The 24,187-nt window shown below is 40.8% G+C and overlaps 1 protein-coding gene across 7 annotated transcripts in view; it reads left to right on the forward strand.

Moving 5' to 3' along the window:
* The first annotated feature begins 7,167 nt into the window (after positions 1 to 7,167).
* Positions 7,168 to 24,187, forward strand: part of TRIM67 (tripartite motif containing 67) — a 47,531-nt gene continuing 30,511 nt past the window's right edge. For 6 of the 7 annotated variants that reach the window (XM_072993784.2, XM_072993777.2, XM_072993785.2 and 3 more), the window contains exon 1: positions 7,236 to 8,336. In XM_072993784.2, coding sequence (XP_072849885.2) covers positions 7,344 to 8,336 — 993 coding nt within the window. In that variant the 5' untranslated portion in view covers positions 7,236 to 7,343. Of the gene's footprint in view, positions 8,337 to 24,187 lie in introns of all 7 variants that reach the window. The other variant, XM_078383163.1, reaches the window with a different exon arrangement.

The following is a 24,187-nucleotide window of genomic DNA, read 5'->3' on the forward strand; positions in this document are numbered from 1 at the left end:
CTGCAATGTTTATATGTTCCATTTCTTGCTTTGTGGTTTCCAGTTCACTTTAATTCATACTTCTCACATTTCATGTTCCAATTGTACGTGTTGTACAGCTTCAGACTTCCCTTTCACTTCTCTGTCCCTCAGCCAGTAGACATCCTTCCAGCTTTAATCTAGTTACATCATTAGTGATAGCATGATTCATATGTAGAACTGATTGAGTGCTTTCCAATCTGGGAGTCACATCTTCCAATACTATCTCTTGTTTCATTTTAGACTGTATTGTCATATTGTTTTAAAATAAGAAAGATTCAGCAGTGGTTCACCCTTGCCTTCTTCTGCATAGTACTACCCTGTTTCCCCAAAAATAAGACCTAACCTGAAAATAAGCCCTAGTATGATTTCTCAGGATGCTCGTAATATAAGCCCTACCCCAAAAATAAGCCCTAGTTAAGTGAAACCCTGCCCTCCACCATTGTGCAGCAACCAGAAGATGATGACATGACTGTATTTGAATAAATGTAGATTGTTGTAGTACATTAAAAAAATAAAACATCCCCTGAAAATAAAGCCCTAATGTGTTTTTGGAGCAACAATTAATATAAGACCCTATCTTATTTTCAGGGAAATACGGTAACAAAAGTTAGCTTGAGTGTCACTGCCACCATCTGTGAACGATTGTGTGCCAGCATCATCCTCAGTTACTGCTGCTACCCAGTAGCTGCCCTCCAGAAGTTACTACAAACAGATTGTCACCATAAGAGCAGGACGATAATTCTGTACTCGAAATTTTGCCACCATGCTTGACATCAGATTTAATTGTTTGAAATTGGCCTTCTTGTGTTCTCTAAGTGTTTACATACTGCTCAAAAGGAAGAGTGAACCTTTGCCTTGGCAATGCTATTTTAGCTTAAAAAAAAAACAACTGAGATGAAAGAAAGGTACTGGAGGTTGTTCAGTTATTACCACAGTAGTACAAGAACCTTTCCTCCCTGGGGATTGCAGGCAGTATTTTCTGGGGCCAGAAGGCCATTCCTCCTCCGTAGCTTCATTAGTTTCTCTTCTGGCCTCCAGAGCATTAAACATGACAGCAGGATGGTAATCCTTCACCTCTGCATTTCTAATGGAATGATAATTGTGCATCTACTTGCAAAGGGCGGCGGAGGGGGGGAGGGAGAAGAGAGTTCTCATTCTGTTGTCTGTCATGGCGCTCCCCTTGCTGGCCCATTTTACTGACTGAGCTGGAGTGCAGTTGGTCCCTTCTTCCTTCAACAAAAGGAAGAAAAGAATGAAAGAAGCTCTTGAGGGTGAAATAAGCAAGTCAGGTTATCACGAGAACGCACCACGCCACACAGTTCCACCCTTAGCTGTCATTCTGCCAAGGCCTACATGTATAATACTGACCTTTAAAATCTCCAGAAAGAGTCCTGAATGACAAACACCAACATAAAATATATGAAAGAAAGAAAAAAAAAACCTTGACAGTGTAAGAGAGTGGTTTCTTTAAAATACATTTATTATGTCCTAACTTCTCTTTCGAGGATCATAAAATAAGAATCTGTAGGCTGGAATTGGATCAGATTCATTGCAAGATGACACCATGTTTGGGCATTTAATACCTGTACTGTAATTTGATTGCTAGTCTACTAGCCTGTACGTTTGATCTGAAAATATATCTTTACCTTTCCATTGCATGTCAACAACATCCACAAATGCTGGTGAAAATAAACAAAATCAGTGAATTACTGCCTTATGTAAGATAAAGGTTGGAACTTTCAGGAATCTTGTTTTGGTTCTTTTCTTTTCTTCTTTAATTCTTAAATGTTTCTTTGTTGAGTGCAACCTTCGCTGCACATGCAAGAAAGATGGGTTCTTATGTTTTCGAACACATGGATGGATAAGTAAGGTTTTCGAAGATGGTTTCAGTGTAACAAAAAAAGAAAAGGGGTCTTGTGGCACCTCTAAGACCAATGGGTTTATTTTAGCATGAGCTTTTGTTAATAACAATTTGCATCTTCAGATGTATGAAGTACAATATTCAAGCCAAACATGTATATGTTTCATGCCGCTTTTATTTCTTCTTCTGTCCAGCTGGATAAGGCATAAAGGGTCACCATAAGTCAGAATTGCCTTGATGCCAGTAATTCAGAATTGGTACTTATAACTATTTAATCAAATAAATCCCTGCTCCTGATTTCCATCTGTTCGCTTCAACTTTCTTTTTAATTTGTGGGGTGCCCAATTTGTTTTTAGTTCATGCAAAGGACAAGTATGAATAGCCCTGTCACTAATGATGCGACTAGATTAAAGCTGAAAGGACATCTAGTAGCTGATGTGCAGGGAAGTGAAATGATAGTCCAATGCTGGATAACAAATACAGTTAGAACATGGAACATGAGAAGTATGGCTCAAAGTAAACTGGAAACCATAAAGCAAGAAATGGAATATATAAATATTACCATGCCTGGTGTCAGTGAAGTAAATAGGAATGGGATATTTTTCATGGATATCACCAGATGGTCAATGAAGAAATCAAATAGACTCTGTAATTGTAAGCAGGAGATGGAGAAGCAGCATGTTCTCTGCTAAAACAAGACCAGAAGCAGATTGTGGTACTGTTAATATCAAACACAAGAGTGAAGTGAAAAAGACTACTAAAAGAATCCTAGTGCCAAAATATAATTTAAACACTGTTCTTGATAAATGTGAAATTCAGATATAGTATTATGGAACAATGTGAAAATACAATTCCTGTGGTAAAAACAAAAGAAAAACCTGGATGGATGACGGAAAAAACACTTAAAATTATAAAGGATAGGCAAGATGCAAAAGTAAAAGATGACAGATATAAGGTCATAATCCAGAATGCAGTTGTTCAGTGACTGTCATATTATTTAGCTCCAAGCATATTAAAACTCACATAAAATGAATACACTATGTTCTCATCCAATTTTAGCCAGGTTGTAGTTAAAAATCTGTGTAACTATTGTTGATATTCCAATACCTCATGTCTGTTTATGATATGCACCCTGTTGTTTTGCTTCTCACCACAGAGCTTCTTCTGATAGCTCTGTGAAAAATAAAAACTGTTTTTATAGTTTAATCTTCATTTACATAACCCGCTAACAAGCAGCCACCACCACTGATCAGCGGGTTGTTTACTTCACTGCTTGCTATTGCTAAAAAACAGGAAGAAAAACAATGCTGACATAACTAGAAGAAAAACAAAATGTATTTGCACCAGTTATCCATTAGTTGTCAATATTTCTATTTCCATATCTCTTATGTAAAGAATGGAAACCAAAATAGAACAGTTGGTTGGCAAAAATGACCTTGCTAGTGCCAATTGTAATAAACAATGTTTTCATGCTGCAAGTATAAAAATACTTTACTCTTAGGCCATTTTAGGACTATTTCCTATACTCTCTATAATTAGTTTAATTCTGAGAGTCAAGGTAGGAAACCCTGACAAAGAAATGTCAGAGAATGACAAAAGGGGAAAAAACAAGAGCTCCAAAAAATAAAGGGAATTTTCAACCAAGATTAGGAATGCCAAAAGACCAACATGGAAGCATATTATCTGACCAGGGGAAAATAAAAAGAAAGCAGAAATCATATGCTGAAGACCTATACAGAAGAGATAAAAGAATTACAGACTCCTTTGAACAGGAATCCTATGATGAAGAACCTAAAATTCTAGAGAGTGAAGTGAACTATGCTCTGAAGGCACAGCGAAGAAATACAGTAAATTATCAGGGCCAGATGAAATATTGGTAGACCTATTGCAAGCTATAGAAACTGAATCTGTGAAGATCCTAACAAAAATATGTGAACAAATATGGAAAATAACAAAATAGCACACAAGCTGGAAAAATTCAATATACATTCCAATTTCCAAGAAAGAAGATGCTAAGGAATGCAGTAACTATAGGGCCAGTGCTCTAATTTCCTATGCAATCAAAGTGATGCGTAGGGTGTTGCAACAAAAAACTTACTTTGTATGGAGAAAGAAATGCCTGATGTTCAAGCTGGATTTTGAAAAGGAGGAGGCACTTGAGATCATAATGCAAATATCTGCTGGCTACTGGGGAGCATCAAAGAATTTCAGAAGATTGGTCTGTGCTTCATAAACTAAAGCAAAGTCTTTGCCTGTGTGGTTCATGGAAAACTATGGTTTGTTATGAAAGAAATGGGTGTGCCTCAGCTCCTAATTGTCCTGATGCGTAACCTGTATTGTAGGCAAGAGGCTACTGTCAGGACAGAATATAAAGAGACAGAATATTTCCCTATAGACAAAGGTATAAGATAAGTGTGCTTTTTTCTTCCTTACCTCTTCATTCTGTATGCAGACCATATCATATGGAAAGCCAGACTAGATTCAGATGAAGGATGAGTGAAAATCGGTAGAAAAAACATCAGTGATTTAAGATATGCTGATGACATCATCTTACTGGCAGAAAGACCTGAAATGACTTTTAGTGGTAATGAAAGAAGCAAGTGCTAATGCAAGACTGCAGTGGAACATTAAATATATAAAAATTGTGACTGCAAAAGAACTGTACAACTTCAATGTAGACAAGCAAGAAATTGTTAAAGATTTTTGTATACCAATCCCAATTGAGAGTACATCCAAGAGTTCAGAATAGGACTGAGACTTGGAAGGGCAGAAATGAAAACACTAGGAAATATCATTCTCAGTACAGTAGTACCTTGGTTTGCGATATGGATCCATTCTACGTGACATTACGTAGTATGGAAATTTTGCAAACCAAAATGCCAATTGCTCTGCTAAAGGGACGGTGCTATAGGCACAATGTGCCCTGAGAAAACACTTTCATAGTGCAAAAAAAAGGGGAAGGAAGGAAGGAAGGAAGGAAGGAAGGAAGGAAGGAAGGAAGGAAGGAAGGAAGGAAGGAAGGAAGGAAGGAAGGAAGGAAGGAAGGAAGGAAGGAAGGAAGGAAGGAAGGAAGGAAGGAAGGAAGGAAGGAAGGAAGGAAGGAAGGAAGGAAGGAAGGAAGGAAGGAAGGAAGGAAGGAAGGAAGAAAGAAAGAAAGAAAGAAAGAAAGAAAGAAAGAAAGAAAGAAAGAAAGAAAGAAAGAAAACAGCAGAAACTGTGGCTTTATTTCTTATGGATTTCGGTTCATAAACTGAAAATTACATAAACTGAGGTGTTCGCAAACCGAGGTACTACTGTATTGTATTCCTGATCACCCTGTATGGGTGTGAAAGCTGGACAGTAAAGAAAGGTGACAAGAAGAAAAGTGACTTGTTTGAAATATGATGCTGGAGGACAGCTTTGCTTATACCCTGGACTGCCAGAAAGATAAACAAGTGGGTCCTAGATCAAATCAAGCCTGAAAGACAACAATGCTGGAAAGGGTTGTATGCAGAAGCAAACAAGGAAGACCAAATTTGAGATGGATTGACGGGCATGAGTTTACAAGAGCTGACCTGAGCTGTTGAGGACATTTTGAAATCACTTGTTCATGGGGTCATCGTAAGTTGAAGATGACTTGATAGCATGCAACAACAGTACAGTACGACTCCCTTATCCATGGGTTCAGTATCCACTGATTCACTTATCCACGAGGGGGGGGGGCTTAGAACCAATCCTCAGTGGATATAGGGTTCCTACTGTATATACAACAGTATATGCATTGCTTTTTTGCCCTTTCTCTTTGGCTTTATAGGGACTGGACTTGCTTAGATTCCACCAGAGCAGGAATATAAAGGGAGTTTATTTTGCTGACCAGAACATTCTAGTCTAGTCTGCTTTTATACAGTTTCTTACAATCCAGTTCTTAGTCACCTTTTGTTCTCCTTGGTTTTAAGTGTGTTTATAACATCCACACACCCTTTGGCAAGAAATCAAAGGATAAGATTTACCAGTAAGAGCCCCCCCCCAAAAAACCCCAGCCAATCTAGTTTAGTGTCTACACCACTAACAGTTGCATTATGGTACCAATGTAATTTCTCTTTAGCCCTGAGATAATGGCTGTTTGCGATTTTTCTTTTAAAATTTTAAATGGTGGATCTTTCTGTCCTCCTAAACATCTGTAGAGGGAAGAAAAAAACAGACTGAGATTTCCTGCTGTTCAGGCTTTCTTGTATTGTTGGCTGTTCCCAGTTCACAAAATACTCAGCTGTCAATTCTGATTTGTTTTTTGAAGCAAATCTGGATTTAGCTGCCAATTGTGTGGTGCATTTCTGTTTCCACTTCCAACCTCATCTCTACCAGTGTGTCTGGAATGCTCTCGTCCAATCAGGATTCACCCTGTGTACCACCTATAAAAAATAATAAAAAAACCCTCTTCGCTTTCATTCTTCTGGCTAAGAGCGCCTGACATTTTGTGGTCTGAATCTGTGCTTCAGCACGATAAGGACCGTGGAAAGGAAAACATATTTGAGGCTCGTTCTCCCCTTTCAAGCGTCCCCGTTTTGAGCATTCCTCTTCTTCCCTCTGGGGAAAAGAAAGCTATTAGAGATAAAGAAACCCCCCGCTATGTTCATGACTATGTATAAATAATGGATTGTAAATGTATAACCGTAGCGTATAAAGACATCTCCCTTTAAAATAAAAGCGATCACCTATTTGCTGAAAACGCTGTACCCGCCCCCTTCAGGTTCTCCCCCCCTCCTCCCTCCCTGCCTCCCTCCTCCCCCATTCTCCCTCCCCTCTTTACTCTCTGCAACGGAAATCCAAGCGAGAGAACTACTACGCCGACTGCATTTACCAAGAGCAAGGAAATTCCTTTGCAATCAACAATAGCCGCCTTCCACCCCGTTGGCTGCAGCGAGGCAAGGTCAGTCCCGCTGCGGCAGCAGCTGCGGAGACGGCAACACGCGCGCGCCCCCTCCCTTCCCCTTGTCCCGCCCCCACCCCGCGCTCTCCGCGCGCCCCTGGCCCCGCGAGGAGTGCGGAACTCAGCAGCTGCACCGCGTCAAGAAGAGCCCTCGGCCATCGGCGCCGGGGAAGTCACCCTGGAAGGAGCGGCCCAACCCGAGGCCGCGGCCGCCCGGAGCCAGCGCGCAGCAGCAGCAGCAGCAGCAGCTCGGGGAGCTGTCCGCTCCCGCCGTGGTGCTGAACCGGCCCAGATCACCCGCCAGGAACTCTCCGCTCCCGCCGCGGTACTGAAATCTGACTCCGCTCTGACATCTTTCCAGCTGCAAGCACAGCAGGAGGAGGAGGAGGAGGAGGAGGAGGAGGAAGGGAGGGCGACGCCAGAGCTCCTGTGGAAGATGGAGGCGGGAAAGGGGGCCGGCGAGAGGAGCAAGAAGCCCGGCCGTTCCCCCTCGCCTCTGTGGTGCTGATCGGTTCCCTTCTCATCCTCGCCGGGCTGTTTCGAAGCACGGCAGCCATGGAAGAGGAGCTCAAATGCCCCGTGTGCGGCTCGCTGTTCCGGGAGCCCATCATCCTGCCCTGCTCGCACAACGTCTGCCTGCCCTGCGCCCGCACCATCGCCGTGCAAACCCCGGAGAGCGAGCAGCACCTGCCTGCCCTGCTGCACCCCCGGGGCCCTGCGGCAGCGCCCGGGGCTGGGGCTGCTACCGCACCGGCCTCCCTTGACTACGACTGCGGGGCCGGGGGGGTCGGGGGCGCTGGAGGCGGCGGCGGCGGCGGCGGCGGCGGCGTGGACCACGCGGACAAGCTGAGCTTGCACAGCGAGACCGACAGCGGCTACGGCTCCTACACCCCGAGTCTGAAGTCTCCCAACGGGGTGCGGGTTTTGCCCTTGGTGCCGCCGCCTCCCGGTTCCTCGGCGGCGGCGGCGGCGGCAGGTCCCCGTGGGGGAGGGGGAAGCGGCGGCGGCGGCGGCGGGGGAAGCGGCACCAGCTCCTCGCTGACCTGCCCGCAATGCCATCGCAGCGCCTCGCTGGACCATCGCGGCCTGCGCGGCTTCCAGCGGAACCGCCTCTTGGAGGCCATCGTGCAGCGCTACCAGCAGGGCCGGGCCGCCGCCTCGGCCGCCGCCAAATGCCAGCTGTGCGACCGCAGCCCCCCGGAGGCGGCCGCCGTCATGTGCGAGCAGTGCGAGGTGCTCTACTGCGCGGCCTGCCAGGTCAAGTGTCACCCCTCCCGCGGGCCCTTCGCCAAGCACCGCCTGGTGCCTCCGCCCAGCCAGATGGGCGCCCCGGCAGGCGCGGCGGGCCCCGGCGGCGGCGGCGGGGGGGCTAGCAAGGCGCCCGGAGCGGTGGTCCGCAAGCCCCCGACCTGCGCCGATCATGAACTGGAGAACTACAGCATGTACTGCGTGACCTGCCGGACGCCCGTTTGCTACCAGTGCCTGGAAGAAGGCAAGCACTCCAAGCACGACGTGAAGGCGTTGGGCGCCATGTGGAAGCAGCACAAGGTAAGCCAGGCAGAGGGCCCGCCCTCTTTGGCCCCAGTCAAAGGCTGGAGCCCATAAGGCAAGGCAGGCCCCAGATCTCAGCCAGTCCCTTTGGGTCAGGAGAACTGGACCTCTAGAACTGGGCTGGCCATTGCGGTTGCAATGGTCCCAAGCTTACAGATCTATCAGCGCCAGGAGAGCCCAGGGAAAACCCATCTTCAGCAGAGTTTAATTTCAACCTCATGTTTGAAGAACATCTTTGAAACCCATGAACCTGCCATGGACAAGGTGTCTGAGCCAGTGCAGAGTACAAATCCATCCCAAGGGGAAATAAATCTCATGGGCAGAGTTGGGAAGTAAGCCCCTCTGCACTACAGATTACTTCCCACTTTAATAATGTCTCATTTTTTTTTTAAATTGTCACTGTTTAGTTTTCACACTCACAACCTAGCACCTCTAAATGAGACTATGGATGAATAGTCCCATTTAGACTATTCATATATTCTACAACACATATAATCCCCAGACAAAATAGCCATTCTAGCTGGTGACCATGAGTGTTGTACTAGAACACATCTGAAAGGGCACCAGGTGGAGGAAAGCTACTATGTTGTGTTTGTATTTTGTACTGCCACAATCCTTGTCCCTGTTTTAAATACGATGAATAGCTATAACATAATGCGTAGAGACTTCCTCTGAATACCTCAGTGAGGGGTAAGAATATATTGCCCATAGACTTTCACTAGCCTAGATCTGAATACTCTCCTGCAGTTGACCACAAATGCTGGTTGTGTTGTTCACCCTGAACAAAGTTACTGTAGTAGTTAAAGAGCTACCACTTTGTCAAAGCAGAGTTAGTGACTCACATCTATCTTGAATCACAGAAGCATTGCAGTAGGAAGATAGTGGCTGTTTGGAGGGATTTGGGGGAAGCTTTGCTAAGTCAAGCATTGGTGCTCTTTCAGAGTTTGCATGGAAGACAGTGGTAGTGCTGATGAGGTTGATTCCCCTGTAGAAGGACGGCTACAACATTTTTTAAACCCATGTAAAAACACAATTATTGTTTTTGTCAACCCATCAGTAGTCCCTGGATTTCATCTCCATACCACAAGGCTGCTGAATAATAAAAAGCAGTTACAAATTTCATAATAGTTGAATTCCTATCAAAGCTCTTAAATAATGATGATAACTTGCATAAATGTTATGTGACAATTTATTGCTCTCTTACAGAATTCTCTTTATAATTTTAAAAATAACATTAACTATTGAACATTGTTTTAGAATGTGAACCAAATTTTCTTTGTTTTAACATCACAGAGAGCCAATTCATGGTTACAGAGGTGGAAATCTCTGCAACAAACACAGGTCTAGTGTGACAGTTACATGATTTATATAAAATGCAGCTCTATTTACTTTACAATTAAAGTGGAAGATCATGATGTGAGAACTGATCTGAAAACTCATTAAGTGCATCCATCTTTGCTGGGAAGCAAGGCTATCCAATTCTTTATTGATTATTCATATTGCACTTGGATGAAGGCATTTTTATTACTAAGTAATGTATACATGCTACACTGCCCATGGGATTGTGCCAATGCAGTTAAACCCATCCGGGATAGCTGGATTACACCCCATTGTCCCCCACCCTACGCTACTCTCCCTCTAGGTGAAATGCTAGCACTTCAGAGAAGGAGATTTTACGTTTGTATGCATCCAAGCATTTCTCTGCTGTATATATTTAGAAGTGGTGCAGAACTTTGATGATCTTGACATATGAACTTTCCAAATATTTAAAACAACCTCTTGGATGAAGGAAGGAGAAATGTTCCAATAGCAAGCAAGTGTTCCTGCCATGTTAGGTCAGTAAAACTCAATATCCAAGGCTCTGTCTGTTTTCTCAGTGCTGGCCCTACCGTTTTGCAGAGGGAGGCAGCTGATGCTAGGGAGCAAGCTGCAACAGTCACATGATTGTTTCTTGCTAGGGCTCCCAGCCATTTTTGTCTATTGGAAGACAGTGTTGTATGTGCAGCACAAGTCTGTCTTCATCCCCCTAAAACTGAACTGCTAAGCTCAGATTTGGTGGCAGATGCTATCCAATCACAAGTTCTGGACTAATATCCAAAGTGATAGTCTAATCAGTTTATATGAAGAATTGCTGATGCTGGGCCTCCACTGGTGGAACAGCTGAAACCAAAGGAATCAAGAGAAAGTGATCTTCCCTTGCCACCACAATCCCCTGCATGCTGCAAGACCGGCCCTGCAGCTTGTTCATCTACGCCAATGGTTCCCAGGCCTCTGAGAGTTGTAGTCCAAGAACATCTGGGGACCCAAAGTTGGGAAGCACTGATCTATCCAATGTATACTTACCCCTCCCACCGACCCACCCCCTTTTTTTCTCTTTCTTTCCTGGAAAACAAACACACAGTTCACTTCTACCATCAAAATATAAATCAAGATAAATGTATGTACTTTCATCCAAACTGCACAATGTGGGTTGTACACAAAATGCTATCTTAAATCATAGGTTGACCCAGACTATCGGTCCATCTAGCTGGCCACATGTGAGGCCAAGTGATCCATCAGACATTGTTTTTTAAATTGTCCAAAAAAAGAGAGAGCCCTATTTCCACTCTTGGGGGATATCCAGGAGCAGTAGTTTTTGTATAGGGAAACTTGGGTGAAGGCCTTTTAACCTCACCTCAAAAAAGACAGAACCAGAAGTGACTGTCTGGGCACTTCCTGTTTCTGTTCTCCACCTTAAAATCTCCTGAACCTTTAACAGGTATGTTAGAAGAATTTTCAGCAGGTTTCGTATGCATGACACATCCTCTTTTACACAACTGTTATGGTACTCTCTTCTTCCTATGGCCATCCTAGGGAAAATAACATCTTGTCCTTATTTTACAAAGTAAAATGTTTGAGCCTGATAGATGCTAAACATTATTATCCTAGAAGGCGTGATGGCTCTGTTTACTTTCCTTTTCCGCTCTGGATTCCAGTGAGCTTGGAGCCCATTAGCAAGTCATCCTGTCACCGTTATCCACATGAGATAACAAATATTTACTGCTATGGGATAAGAAGATGACAAAAGCTGCATGCCTGATTAAAATCCAGGAAGCTATTAATCAAATGACTTCAGTCTTCTAGGATAACTAGTATTTGGAAGGAGCCACCAGCAGTTTAAATTACATCTGGAGTAATCATTGATTAAAAATGATCCTTACAAATATTGACATAACATGCTTTGTTGATTAAGGAATCATATAAAATAAACCTCCATTTTAATTAGATGCAAGAAGTCAGTGTAACTTTTCAGTTTGTGTTCTAGTTTCTCTTTCCTGTTTTTTCCCATGCTCTTTTTTGCTTTCATTCTGAACACTTGGAGAAAGAATAGAAAATTAGACACACTATTAACTAATTTTTGTGATCATAGTGTTTATCGTGTGCTCTTGTTGTAAGTGTTCATTACCCTTACACAATAGCTTTGGCAGAATATAAACGTGACATCAATCGCCCATCTTTCTCAGTCTATCCCCAATAAACTACATGTTAAAATCACAGATTTGAACCCAGCTGCAGCAGCTTCTATGCATTCAGCTGTTTTTCATAAGCTCTAGCCTTCCAGCTCAACCCGGTCACTTAATCAAAAATTAGAGTGCCATGTGCTCAATTGGGCTGCTCATTTCATCAGGTTTTATGGACTCTTGCATGAGATATGGCAGTAGAAGGTGGTGTAGAATACTTACCCTCTGTGGGCATATGAGAGTCGTCACTCTTTTACAAACTAATTCATACTCCTGCCTATATGTCTGGGGAACTAGCCTTTTTGTCATGCTTAAATTATCCTTTGAATAATTCTGAAGTCATTTAATCAGCAGAACCAGTGTCACATCTTCACATGGTGAAGTTTAATGATGTAACTTTAATAGGAAATATGTAGTCTAAATTATCAAGGGAAATTCTCTGATTATTCCAATTTATTGGAAATACTATATCCATCCTATTCTGGAGAGGGAAGCAACCTAAAAATTCAAATCTCACCATTTGAAATTATCACTTGTAATGTGTGGTCTCTTCTGCATCACAGGTTGTAGCTGTAGAACAGCCTGCTTCCCTGAGTTGCCTTCCAGATATTTTGGACTACAAATGCCATAACTCCAACCTCCAGCTCATTCTCACACTGGCTGTGGGATTATGGGACTCCAATATTGTAGGAAAGCAATTGGTCAGGGAAGGCTACTCTAGAGAGATTCTGGGCATCATTGAGCAACCAGAGCATACAAAAAGTTATTTTCTGCACCACAACCCCCAGAGATGTTGTCTTAAAAATAACATTGAAAAACACCACAAATAACACATATGGTTGTGAGTAGTCAGAGTTCATGCATCATCCAGGTGCATGTGGACAGTTTCATTAAATCACAACAAAGGCAAAGGCAGAGCTTGAGTTCCAACTTAGTGACACAAGACTAAAGCTGCACATAATACACAGAGTTCAAAAAGACGTTCCTGTTGTTGTTGCTCTTTAAAACCATTGATTTATTTAATGATCTCATGCTTTTTGAGCTCAAAGATCTCTTCTGGGAAGAAACTTGTTCAGAGAAATTGGAAAGCTTTTGTAAAACTGTAATTATATCAATTTCCAACAAACCAGCAGTCTTTGTCTCAGCCTGTTGGTGAAAGTAAAGAGGAAGGGGAAAAGGGGGGGGGGGTTGGAAGGCAAAATACTGTAGCACTTCGAAGACTAATAAATTTAAATTAGTGAGAGCTTTTATGGATCAAAGTTCATTTCTTCACTTATGCTTTCTGTGTTCCAAGCAGAGGATTTTGATCCACAAAAGTTCACATTGAAATAAATCTTTTATAGTGCTATAGTATTTGGCTTTTTCTTTTCTTTTCTTCTTTTCTTCCTTCTCTTTACCTATGCCAACATACTGTAACTACATACCTCTTAGAAGAAAGCATCTCCCCACAGATGTGGATTGAATCTTGTGGTTTTGACTGTGTTTGTATGCAAAGTGTTAGCCATTTGGGGCTCTCAGAGAGAAGGGTGGGATAGAAGTCAAGTAACTAAAGAAGAGTGTTTAATTAGACAGCCTTTAACGCATCAGAGGACAACGTGTGATTCTCCAAGTGTTGCTGGACAACTATGCTCATTCATTGTCACTCATTCAGTGGAGAACCTCATGTGTTGCAGAGCTCCAATAATAATAATAATAATAATAATAATAATAATAATAATAATAATAATAATAATAATAATAATAATAATAATAATAATAATAATAATAATAATAATAATAAAGCAGATAACATCCTGCACACAAAAGTTTTTAAAAATGACAGAAAGGGAATATATCAAAAGACTGCAGAAAATCTTAAAAACAAAATTAAATGGTGGAAATACAATCAAAACCAAAAACACATGGGCAGTTCCAATAATTAGATATCCAACTGGAATAATAGACTGGATGCAAAACAAATTAGAAGAATTGGATCAAAAAACATGGAAAGTAATGAAAATGCATCACACATGGTCATTGGGGCATTGGGAACAATATAATCATCATCATTTTAGAATTGCGGAGGTGGAAGGGACTCTAACGAGCCTAGTCCCTGTCAATCAGCTTCAGATCTCTGAAATAACACCATTAGAGAAGCAAAAAACTCTCAATATTAGTAACAGCATACATATTACATTTATATTTAACTGATACTTAGGTTTTGGGTTAAAATTTCTAAATAACAACAATAAAAAGCTAAGATCCAAGGAATTAGTGCTAATAGTAAATGTCAACTCTGCCAAGAAAAAGATGAAACTGTGTCTGCAAATGTCGAAAGATTGCAGAAACAGAATACAAAGTTAGACATGATACAGTGGCAAAGTTAGTGCACTGATCACTATGCAAAAAATATAACTTGCCAGCCTCCAAAAACCTATGGGAACATCAGGTAGAGAAGGCATCAGAAAATGAGGAAGTCGAGATCTTGTGGGATTTCCAGATCCAAACTGATAGACACCTTGAACATAACACACCAGGCATAGTATTAATAGAACGAAGAAATGTCCGGATCATTGACATTGCAATTTTAGGGGATGCCAGAGTTGAAAATAAAGAACTGGAAAAACTAACAAAGTACAGACATCTGGCAAACTTCAGTGGTCCCCATCATCTTTGGGGCTCTGGGAACAATATCAAGAACTTTCAAATAGTATTATAAGCAGCTGTAGATCTCAGAAATTACACCATCAGAGCTACAAAACCAGCAATATTTAAATTGTTTAAATATTTAAACAGAGTACATACTGTGCCAATATTTAACACTTAGGTTTTTGGTTAAAACATGTATCTGTTTTTAATAATAATAATAATAATAATAATAATAATAATAATAATAATAATAATAATAATAATAATAATAATAATAATAATAATAATAATAATAATAATAATAATAATAATAATAATAATAATAATAATAATAATAATAATAATAATAAAAACAACCACTACATGGACAACACCTGAGAAAAATTTATGGAAAGCATGATCATAATTCAACATGGGCTACAAGTGGGAACTCTTAAGAAAGAAACCAAAGGCTTGATCTTTGTTGCACAAGAACTAGCACTCCAAACCAATGTGATGAAAGTTAAAGATTCAAGTAATTAGTGCTAACAGTAAGAAAAAAAATGAAACTGTGTCACACCTCATCTGTGAATGTCAGAGATAGCTCAAACATATAACACAGTTAGACATGATAGAGTGGCAAAGTTATTGTACTGGTCATTATGATAGACACCTTGAACATAACACACAAGACATGGTAGTAATAGAATGAAGACATTTCTGGATCATTGACATTATAATTCCAGGGGATGTCAGAGTTGAAAATAAAGAACTGGAAAAACTACAAAGATCCGGCAATCGAAACATCTCGCCTCTGGAAGAAGCACACTTCAGTGGTCCTCGTAGTCATTGGGGCTTTGGAAACAATATCAAGAAATTCTACGCAGTATTATAAGCAGTTGCTGATCTTGGAAATAACACTATCACAGCTACAAAAGATGTCAATATTCTGTGCTGATATTTAACAGAAACTTAGGTTTTTGGTTAAAACGTGTATCTATTATATGATATGAGTAAAGAGTTTTCTAATTTTGATTGACTGTGCCTGGTGTTTTTGAACAAGAAGAAGGAGAAGGAGAAGGGGCAGACAATATCCTGGACAAAGAAGTTGAAGATCTGGCACAAACTGAATACATAAAAAGCAGGTAGTCGAGGAGGAAAAAAGAAGCCTAAATGATTATATTAGTACAACTAGAGAAAAATTACTTAAGGTAGTGGAAATGGAAAATATTTTGAAAACAACAGAAACAAAGGCTAAATATAAGAAACAACAATTTGAAAATAAATTAAACAGTTGGATAAATAAGCCACTATACAGACAACATCTGAGAAATATTGATGGTAGGCATGACAATAATGAAAGTGAAAGGAAGTGAAAGGAAAGTGCAATGCTGCAAAGAAAAATACTGCATAGAAACCTGGAGTGTAAGATCTATGAACCTTGGGAAGCTGGAGGTGGTCAAACAGGAGATGGCAAGAATAAACATCGACATCCTGGGCATCAGTGAACTAAGATGGACGGGAATGGGCGAATTCAGCTCAGATGATTATCATGTCTACTATTGTGGGCAAGAATCCCGTAGAAGGAATGGAGTGGCCCTCATAGTCTACAAAAGAGTGGGAAAAGCTGTAATGGGATACAATCTCAAAAATGATAGAATGATGTCAATACGAATCCAAGGCAGACCTTTCAACATCACAATAATCCAAGTTTATGCACAAACCACCAATGCTAAGGATACTGAAATTGAACAATTTTATGAAGATTTACAACACCTTCTAGAACTGACATCAAAGAAAGATGTTCTTCTCATTCTAGGGGACTGGAATGCTAAAGTAGGGAGCCAAGAGATAAAAGGAACAACAGGGAAGTTTGGCCTTGGAGTTCAGAACAAAGCAGGACAAAGGCTAATAGAGTTTTGTCAAGAGAATAAGCTGGTCATCACAAACATCCAACAACACAAGAGGTGACTCTATACATGGAAATCACCAGATGGGCAATATCGAAATCAGATTGATTATATTCTCTGCAGCCAAAGATGGAGAAGCTCTATACAGTCAGCAAAAAAAGAGACCTGGAGCTGACTGCGGCTCTGATCATCAGCTTCTCATAGCAAAATTCAAGCTTAAACTGAAGAGAGTAGGAAAAACCACTGGGCCACTCAGGTATCATCTAAACCCAATGCCCTATGAGTACACAGTGGAAGTAAAGAACAGATTTAAGGAATTAGATTCGGTGGACAGAGTGCCTGAAGAACTTTGGATAGAGGCTCGTAACATTGTCCAGGAGGCAGCAACAAAAACCATCCCAAAGAAAAGGAAATGCAAGAAAGCAAAATGGCTGTCCAACGAAGCCTTCGAAATAGCAGAGAGGAGAAGGGAAACAAAATGCAAGGGAGATAGGGAAAGTTACAGAAAATTGAATGCAGACTTCCAAAGAATAGCAAGGAGAGACAAGAGGGCCTTCTTAAATGAACAATGCAAAGAAATAGAGGAAAATAACAGAAAAGGAAAAACCAGAGATCTGTTCAGGAAAATTGGAGATATTAGAGGAATATTTTGCGCAAAGATGGACATGATAAAGGACAAAAATGGGAGGGACCTAACAGAAGCAGAAGATATCAAGAAGAGGTGGCAAGAATACACAGAGGAATTATATCAGAAAGATTTGGATATGGATATGCCAGCAAGTTTGGAAAACCCAACAGTGGCCAGAGGATTGGAAAAGATCAGTCTATATCCCAATCCCAAAGAAAGGCAGTGTCAAAGAATGCTCCAACTACCGTAGAATTGCACTCATTTCACATGCTAGCAAGGTTATGCTCAAAATCCTCCAAGGTAGGCTTCAGCAGTATGTGGACCGAGAACTCCCAGAAGTACAAGCTGGATTTCAAAGGGGCAGAGGAACTAGAGACCAAATTGCTAACCTGCGCTGGATTATGGAGAAAGCCAGAGAGTTCCAGAAAAATATCTACTTCTGCTTCATTGACTATGCAAAAGCCTTTGACTGTGTCGACCACAGCAAACTATGGCAAGTTCTTAAAGAAATGGGAGTGCCTGACCACTTTATCCATCTCATGAGAAACCTATATGTGGGACATGAAGCAACAGTTAGAACTGGATATGGAACAACTGATTGGTTCAAAATTGGGAAAGGAGTACGACAAGGCTGTATATTGTCTCCCTGCTTATTTAACTTATATGCAGAATACATCATGCGGAAGGCTGGACTGGAGGAATCCCAAGCTGGAATTAAGATTGCCGGAAGAAATAACAACAACCTCCGATATGCAGATGATACCACTCTGATGGCAGAAAGTGAGGAGGAATTAAAGAACCTTGTAATGAGGGTGAAAGAGGGGAGTGCAAAAAACGGTCTGAAACTCAACATCAAAAAAACTAAGATCATGGCCACTGGTCCCATCACCTCCTGGGAAATAGAAGGGGAAGACATGGAGGCAGTGTCAGATTTTACTTTCTTGGGCTCAATGATCACTGCAGATGGAGACAGCAGCCACGAAATTAAAAGAGGCCTGCTTCTTGGGAGGAAAGCGATGGCAATCCTTGACAGCATCTTAAAGAGCAGAGACATCACCTTGCCAACAAAAGTCCGAATAGTCAAAGCTATGGTTTTTCCAGTAGTGATGTATGGAAGTGAGAGCTGGACCATAAAGAAAGCAGACCGCCAAAGAATTGATGCCTTTGAATTGTGGTGCTGGGGGAGGCTCTTGAGAATCCCCTGGATTGCAAGGAGAACAAACCTATCAATTCTAAAGGAAATCAACCCTGAGTGCTCACTGGAAGGACAGATCCTGAAGCTGAGGCTCCAGTACTTTGGTCATCTCATGAAAAGGGAAGACTCCTTGGAAAAAACCTTGATGTTAGGAAAGTGTGACGGCAAGAGGAGAAGGGGACGACCGAGGATGAGATGGCTGGACAGTGTCTGCGAAGTAACCAACATGAATTTGACACAACTCCGGGAGGCAGTGGAGATAGGAGGGCCTGGGGTGCTCTGGTCCATGGGGTCACGAAGAGTCGGACACGACTAAACGACTAAACGAACGAACGAACGAACGAAGAAACGAACTAATAATAATAATAATAATAATAATAATAATAATAATAATAATAATAATAATAATAATAATAATAATAATAATAATATAGATAGATAGATAGATAGATAGATAGATAGATAGATAGATAGATAGATAGATAGATAGATAGATAGATAGATAGATAGATAGATAGATAGATAGATAGATAGATAGATATTAGGTAGTTAAAAATAGTTTCTGAGATGGTCTTGTTCTCTCCTCTAGTGTGGGTACCAACATCAAGAAGCTGAGGGAAATTTAGGGGGAGCAAGAGGTGATTGCCCATAAGGTTGAGAGAGAAGTAGAGGATGCAAGAAGGTCACCCTGGCAAGTCAAGCAGTGTGAACAAAAGGAGAAATGAGAAGAGTATGTGTGAAGTAATGCAGCAGAAAAGGGAAAGGCGGCTAAAAGGAAAGAAAGACTTGGAAGGACTCAGTAGGAGGGAGAAAAAGCAGTGGCAAGCAAGCCTTAAATGCCTGGCTACAAGCAGATGACCCCTCCCTCAGTTACCCAATTGGAACAGAGAGCATAGAAAGATGATGCTAAGAATCATACTGTAAAACCACCACCATTGTTGCTTCTGTTTTTGGATGCACATTTTAAAAAGAGAAGCAAATTCCTGAGTTTTTCCAGCTTCTGCACATTGCACAGTTGCAGCCCTATTTGGATAAGAAATCCCTGACTACACTCGTTCATGCGCTGTAAAGATTGATTACTACAATGCTCTCTATGTTGGGCTGCCTTTGAAGGCAACACAGAAGCTAGAGCAGGTTCAAGAAGCTAGTGGCCGGGTTGGTTTGGGGAGCTTTGAAATATAATTACATTTCCCTGATCTTGGCTTGTTGCATTGGCTCTCTGTGTGTTTCTGTGCAAAATTCAAGGTGTAAATGTTGACTTGTAAAGGCTTTAATGGTTTGAGACCTCAATACCTGTCAAAGCATCTCTACTTAAGATCTTCTACTCAAGCCACCCAATATTCCTAGGCTGTATGGCTGTAGGTGGCCAGCCTGAGGGAGGTCTGGAAGATGGCAACTAGGGAACTGGGCTTTCTTGGTAGTGGCTGCAACACTCTGGAACACTCTGCCTATGGAGCTATGTTAGCCCCTGTCCCTGTTAACCTTTAGAAAGCTTGTGAAAACACAGCTCTTTAAGGAGGCTTTTAAGAATATCGTTCCCCTGCTGTAAATCTCCTGACCCATTACATTTAAATCTATATTTTGTTTAGCTATTGACATTGTGGATTTTCTTTTTCATGTGGAACACATGTTTCTCTTTGGTTGGGGATGTGGAGAGCCCTTTTACCAGTTGTGAACCAACCAGAATAGCTGATTGCCACTAGATGAGTGGTATATAAACAAACAAACAAACAAAACATTCATGAGATATAGGTATTAAGATTCCACATCGTTTCTATATCAGCAGTAATGACTGGTAGAAAACTCATAGAAAAAGATATAACAAAAACGTCTGTACACATTTAATTCCTAGCCCAGTAATCATGACATACACAGAGAATATGAGATATTACATTACAGTAGCACATAAAACAATTTCCTATTATTGGAAGGCCTGAGTAAACAGATAAGAAAATGTTTATGAGAAAAAAAAGGAAAGTAAAACATTTTGTAAGACTACAAATATGTGGAGATAGGGCACACAATAACAACATAGAATTCATTATAGTATCACAACTCCATGCCACTCTGGAAAGACTGGGTAAATGTATTTTCTCTCTCTAATAATTCTAGAAAGACTAATGCTTTTGGCACTAGATTCATGTAAAACAAATTTGTGGAACCAGAACTCTAATCATGTAAAACAAAAGAAACTGCATCATCTGCAGTCAAGTCAGTTCTAACTTATTGCAACCCTTACATCCAAGTTTCTCTGGGTGTAAAGTACTCAGAAGTATTTTGCCATTCCCCTTCTTCTGAGGACACCTTGTGCAGCTTGCCTAAGGCTACGTAGGCTGGCTCTTCTTCTGGGAGGCACAGTGGGGACTCAAACTCCAGATAATTTAGCTCACTGAGCTATCCAGGCCCACCTCTTCTTCATACAATGTATTAGTGGTAGGTAACAGAGCTTGGAAAAGCTAGCATCAGGACTACAGCTCTCCTAATTGGCTCATCAGTGGGGGATTATGGGAGTACTTCAAACAAGCATAACATTTCCAAGCTCTGATTTGTAGAATACACCGCTACAAAATGTGGACGACAGCCAATGGGATTAGAGCTGTGTTGAACTAGGCATGACTGCGGGTGTGATTAGAGTTCTGGTTCCACAAATCTGTAGGGCATGAAGTTGGGGAAGGCTGGATAAGAGCCATTTATGGAGGACAAGTGTGCCAATGAATTTTTAAATGACATTTAAATTGACCCTTCAGTTTTTAAGACGGTATTACTTTGAATGCCAGTTCAAGAATTTCTTGGGATCATCTGTAACAAGAATACAGGTATTTTGTGGTATGGCCGCAGTACCCAATTGGATATAGAAAGGAGCAGCAAATGTCACATCAACCCAAGTCAAGATGAATAGCATTAAAAGCCACCCAAGTTATTTTGACACAACGAAGAAGGTTGTTCCCTGGAAGTAATCAATGTGCAGTAATTAAAACCACCACCACCATCACTTTATGAGTTTTACCTTCTAAGGTGCATCTGGGTGGGTTCAGCTAGAAAAAGAACACCGAAGCACCCATGTATTTGCCTCTGATCTGGCAAAGCAGTTCATTGGCAAAACCAGTCCCCATTCTGTGTGGGATGGGAGTTAGGAAGTCAGTTCAGAAAGCCGATAATCCTGAAACCAACCAGACTCAGCATTTTGTAAGCTGCATAAAGCTACTAGATTAGGTGAAGCCAGGAAGAAAATCAATATTATTCAGCTGCTGCTATCATGGAGAGAAAAAAACAATAAACTCTCATGTGGGAATGAATATGGAATCAATGCTTATTGGTAGAATTGATAAAGAAGCCATCCTTGTGTGTCATGCATTGACAGATTCAGGTCCAAGTGATCAAGAACAATCTTGGGAAAATAGTCAAGAATTATTAATTGCTTTCATCACAGGCACTTACAGCATGACAGTTTAGCTTCAAAGAAAATGCTTCTAGTCTATTGTGAAAGAACTTCCAGGCGCGAGAATGTTTACAATGGTATGCAAAGGGTGTGTACCTATTTCTCTTTATAGGGCATCCATAACTATAAATTAAGAACACTGAGGCCATTTATTTTATAGCAGGCAATCTATGGATTTGTAATAAAAGGTTGTATTTTTAAAAAGGCTTCCAATAGGAAAAACAGAGTGTAGGGTGACTAATTCTTAAGAATTGCTGTAATTTTTGGGATGGAGTGCAATAGTTATGTTCATCTGTTGAAGCAAAAACAATAAAAAGGCTTGTGGCACCTTACAGGTTAATAAGTTTTCTTCAACATAAGCTTTTGTGAACTGCAGCAATCTTCAACAGATGCAAGCTATCCGATGATGTGATCTTCAGTCCAAGAAAGCTTATTAAAACAAATAAAACATATTCATTTTAAATGTGTGAGAGGGTTCTTTGTTGTTCAATTTCTGAAGATAGCACCAAAGTAAAAGTGTCAAGGGGAACCTTTACCTTTTTAAAAGTGATGAGACATGAAACATGTCCTTGAAAAATCTGCTCTCTCTTTATTCATATCAGAGTGCTGCACAATTTAAAATTAGGGACGCATATGAAATATAGGTAAAATTAAAAACAAATAGAAATGTTAAGACAATTAGGCCATTATTGATCAGAAGTGGTCAAAATGTGTCAGCAGATAATGACACTATCTGTTGAACTGAATGGTATCCAGACTAACTCCCTCCTTAGTCCAGCCCTACCATTTGGTGAATGATCTGTTGTGGGGTGGGTTATCCAGTATTTATGCATATTTCTTATGGCAGGGGATGAGGTTGCAAAGAAATCCAGTGCTGAAAGTATCATCCAGGTGCTTTGTATGTATTGGTGGTCTTTTATATGCATAAGGACATCATGCCATTCTATTTTAGATATTTTATATAAGAATCTGCAAGAGCTTGAAGTAACTAGTTATATGGCTGTGGGTTTTTCGGGCTCTTTGGCCGTGTTCTGAAGGTTGTTCTTCCTAATGTTTTGCCAGTCTCTGTGGCCGGCATCTTCAGAGGACAGCACTCTGTGCTCTATAACTAGTTATAGCTAGTTAAATTGCAGTGAATTCCTTTTTTCCCAGTCACTAAAATATAACTACATTACATTCTGATTGTAACTTAATGAGGGGATAACTTCATTCCAATTGTGCCACACTACAACTTCTAAATCTGTTCTATCATTATATGAATTCGACCTCACTATATGGTGAAGAATTCCCAGTGTGGTGTACAGTGATGAGCTAAGACTCTGGAGAAGAGAGTTCAAATCCCTGCTCTGCCATGGAAACTCATTGGGGGAGCAGAACTGGTAAAACCACTTCTTAAATATCTCAGTTACGCTGAAAGCCCTGTTAGGGTCACTATAAGTCAGTTCCGACTTGATGGCACAGAACACACACATACTGTCTATGTTGAATGCTTGTGGTGCTGCCCTGCTGCCTTGTTCTGGGAGGAGCACTGCAGTGAGGGCAAGCTGAGCAGGAGGAGAGCATGCTTTGTACCACAGGCCAAGAGCTTCTACCATCTAGTGTTTCTTAAAACAGTTATTGTTTTAAGAGTATTTTAAGAAATGAGAAGATCATGAATAGCTTTTTAAAAACAGCAGCAATCACCCCTGTGCTGTTACGCACAGAGTCCTTAGAACTGTAGGTATTTACTTTTTTAGAAGTAATCTTCCTGTCTCTGTCATCTGCTGACACAGACTATCGGAAAAGACCTACTGCCTTCTCAGTGAAGGGCTGGACTTTTAAATAAAAGACACTGTCATCTTAGCAAAGTTGGCATATCAGAGGTGATCTCATTTTGAACAACTGACTAGGAACTAGGTGAAAAAATGAACTTTTTTCATAATGTTCTGAATAAGAAATTTCCAGATCACAGCTATCTCTACATCTTTTTTTTATCTTTGACTGCATATTTTGTCCCTTTCCATCTTCTTGTGTTTTTATTTGTTCCTTTCTTGTTCATGAAAAATCAATTTATGAATATTTTTCTTTAATATAAAAATATGCACATTGCAAACTGTTTAGCTAAACAGAGATGAACCTATACAGAGCAAAATGACATGTTACTTTATATGTACATGCCTGCACCATAAAAGCATTGTAAACTACTTTGTTTTTGCTGCCTTGGGACTGGTTGACTGACAGCAGAGAAGTTGCGGGACATGTGAGGTGCTTAACCCACTTTCCCCACTCATTATTTCCCTCTTCTGGGTCAAGTCACCCGAACTCAGCAGTGATTTCCTCTGCTGGATTCAAATGGACTTTAAATGCTCCTTCCCAAACCAGTTTTGGATGCTGAAGGTTTTTCTGTCTATAGGTACATGTGCTTCCATGGAACATGTAGATTAGCTTCAAACTTTCCCATTTATATTATGCTCTGATAATGAGAGTACAAATAAGCACAGACAAATATTTGCAAAAGATCCTAAAAAGAAAAGAAAAATTAAACACTTTGCAAAGTTTTGTCGAAAATACGAATTCTGACCAACAGCTC

Source organism: Pogona vitticeps, chromosome 1 (assembly GCF_051106095.1).
Source record: "Pogona vitticeps strain Pit_001003342236 chromosome 1, PviZW2.1, whole genome shotgun sequence".
Taxonomy (NCBI): Eukaryota; Metazoa; Chordata; class Lepidosauria; order Squamata; family Agamidae; genus Pogona; species Pogona vitticeps.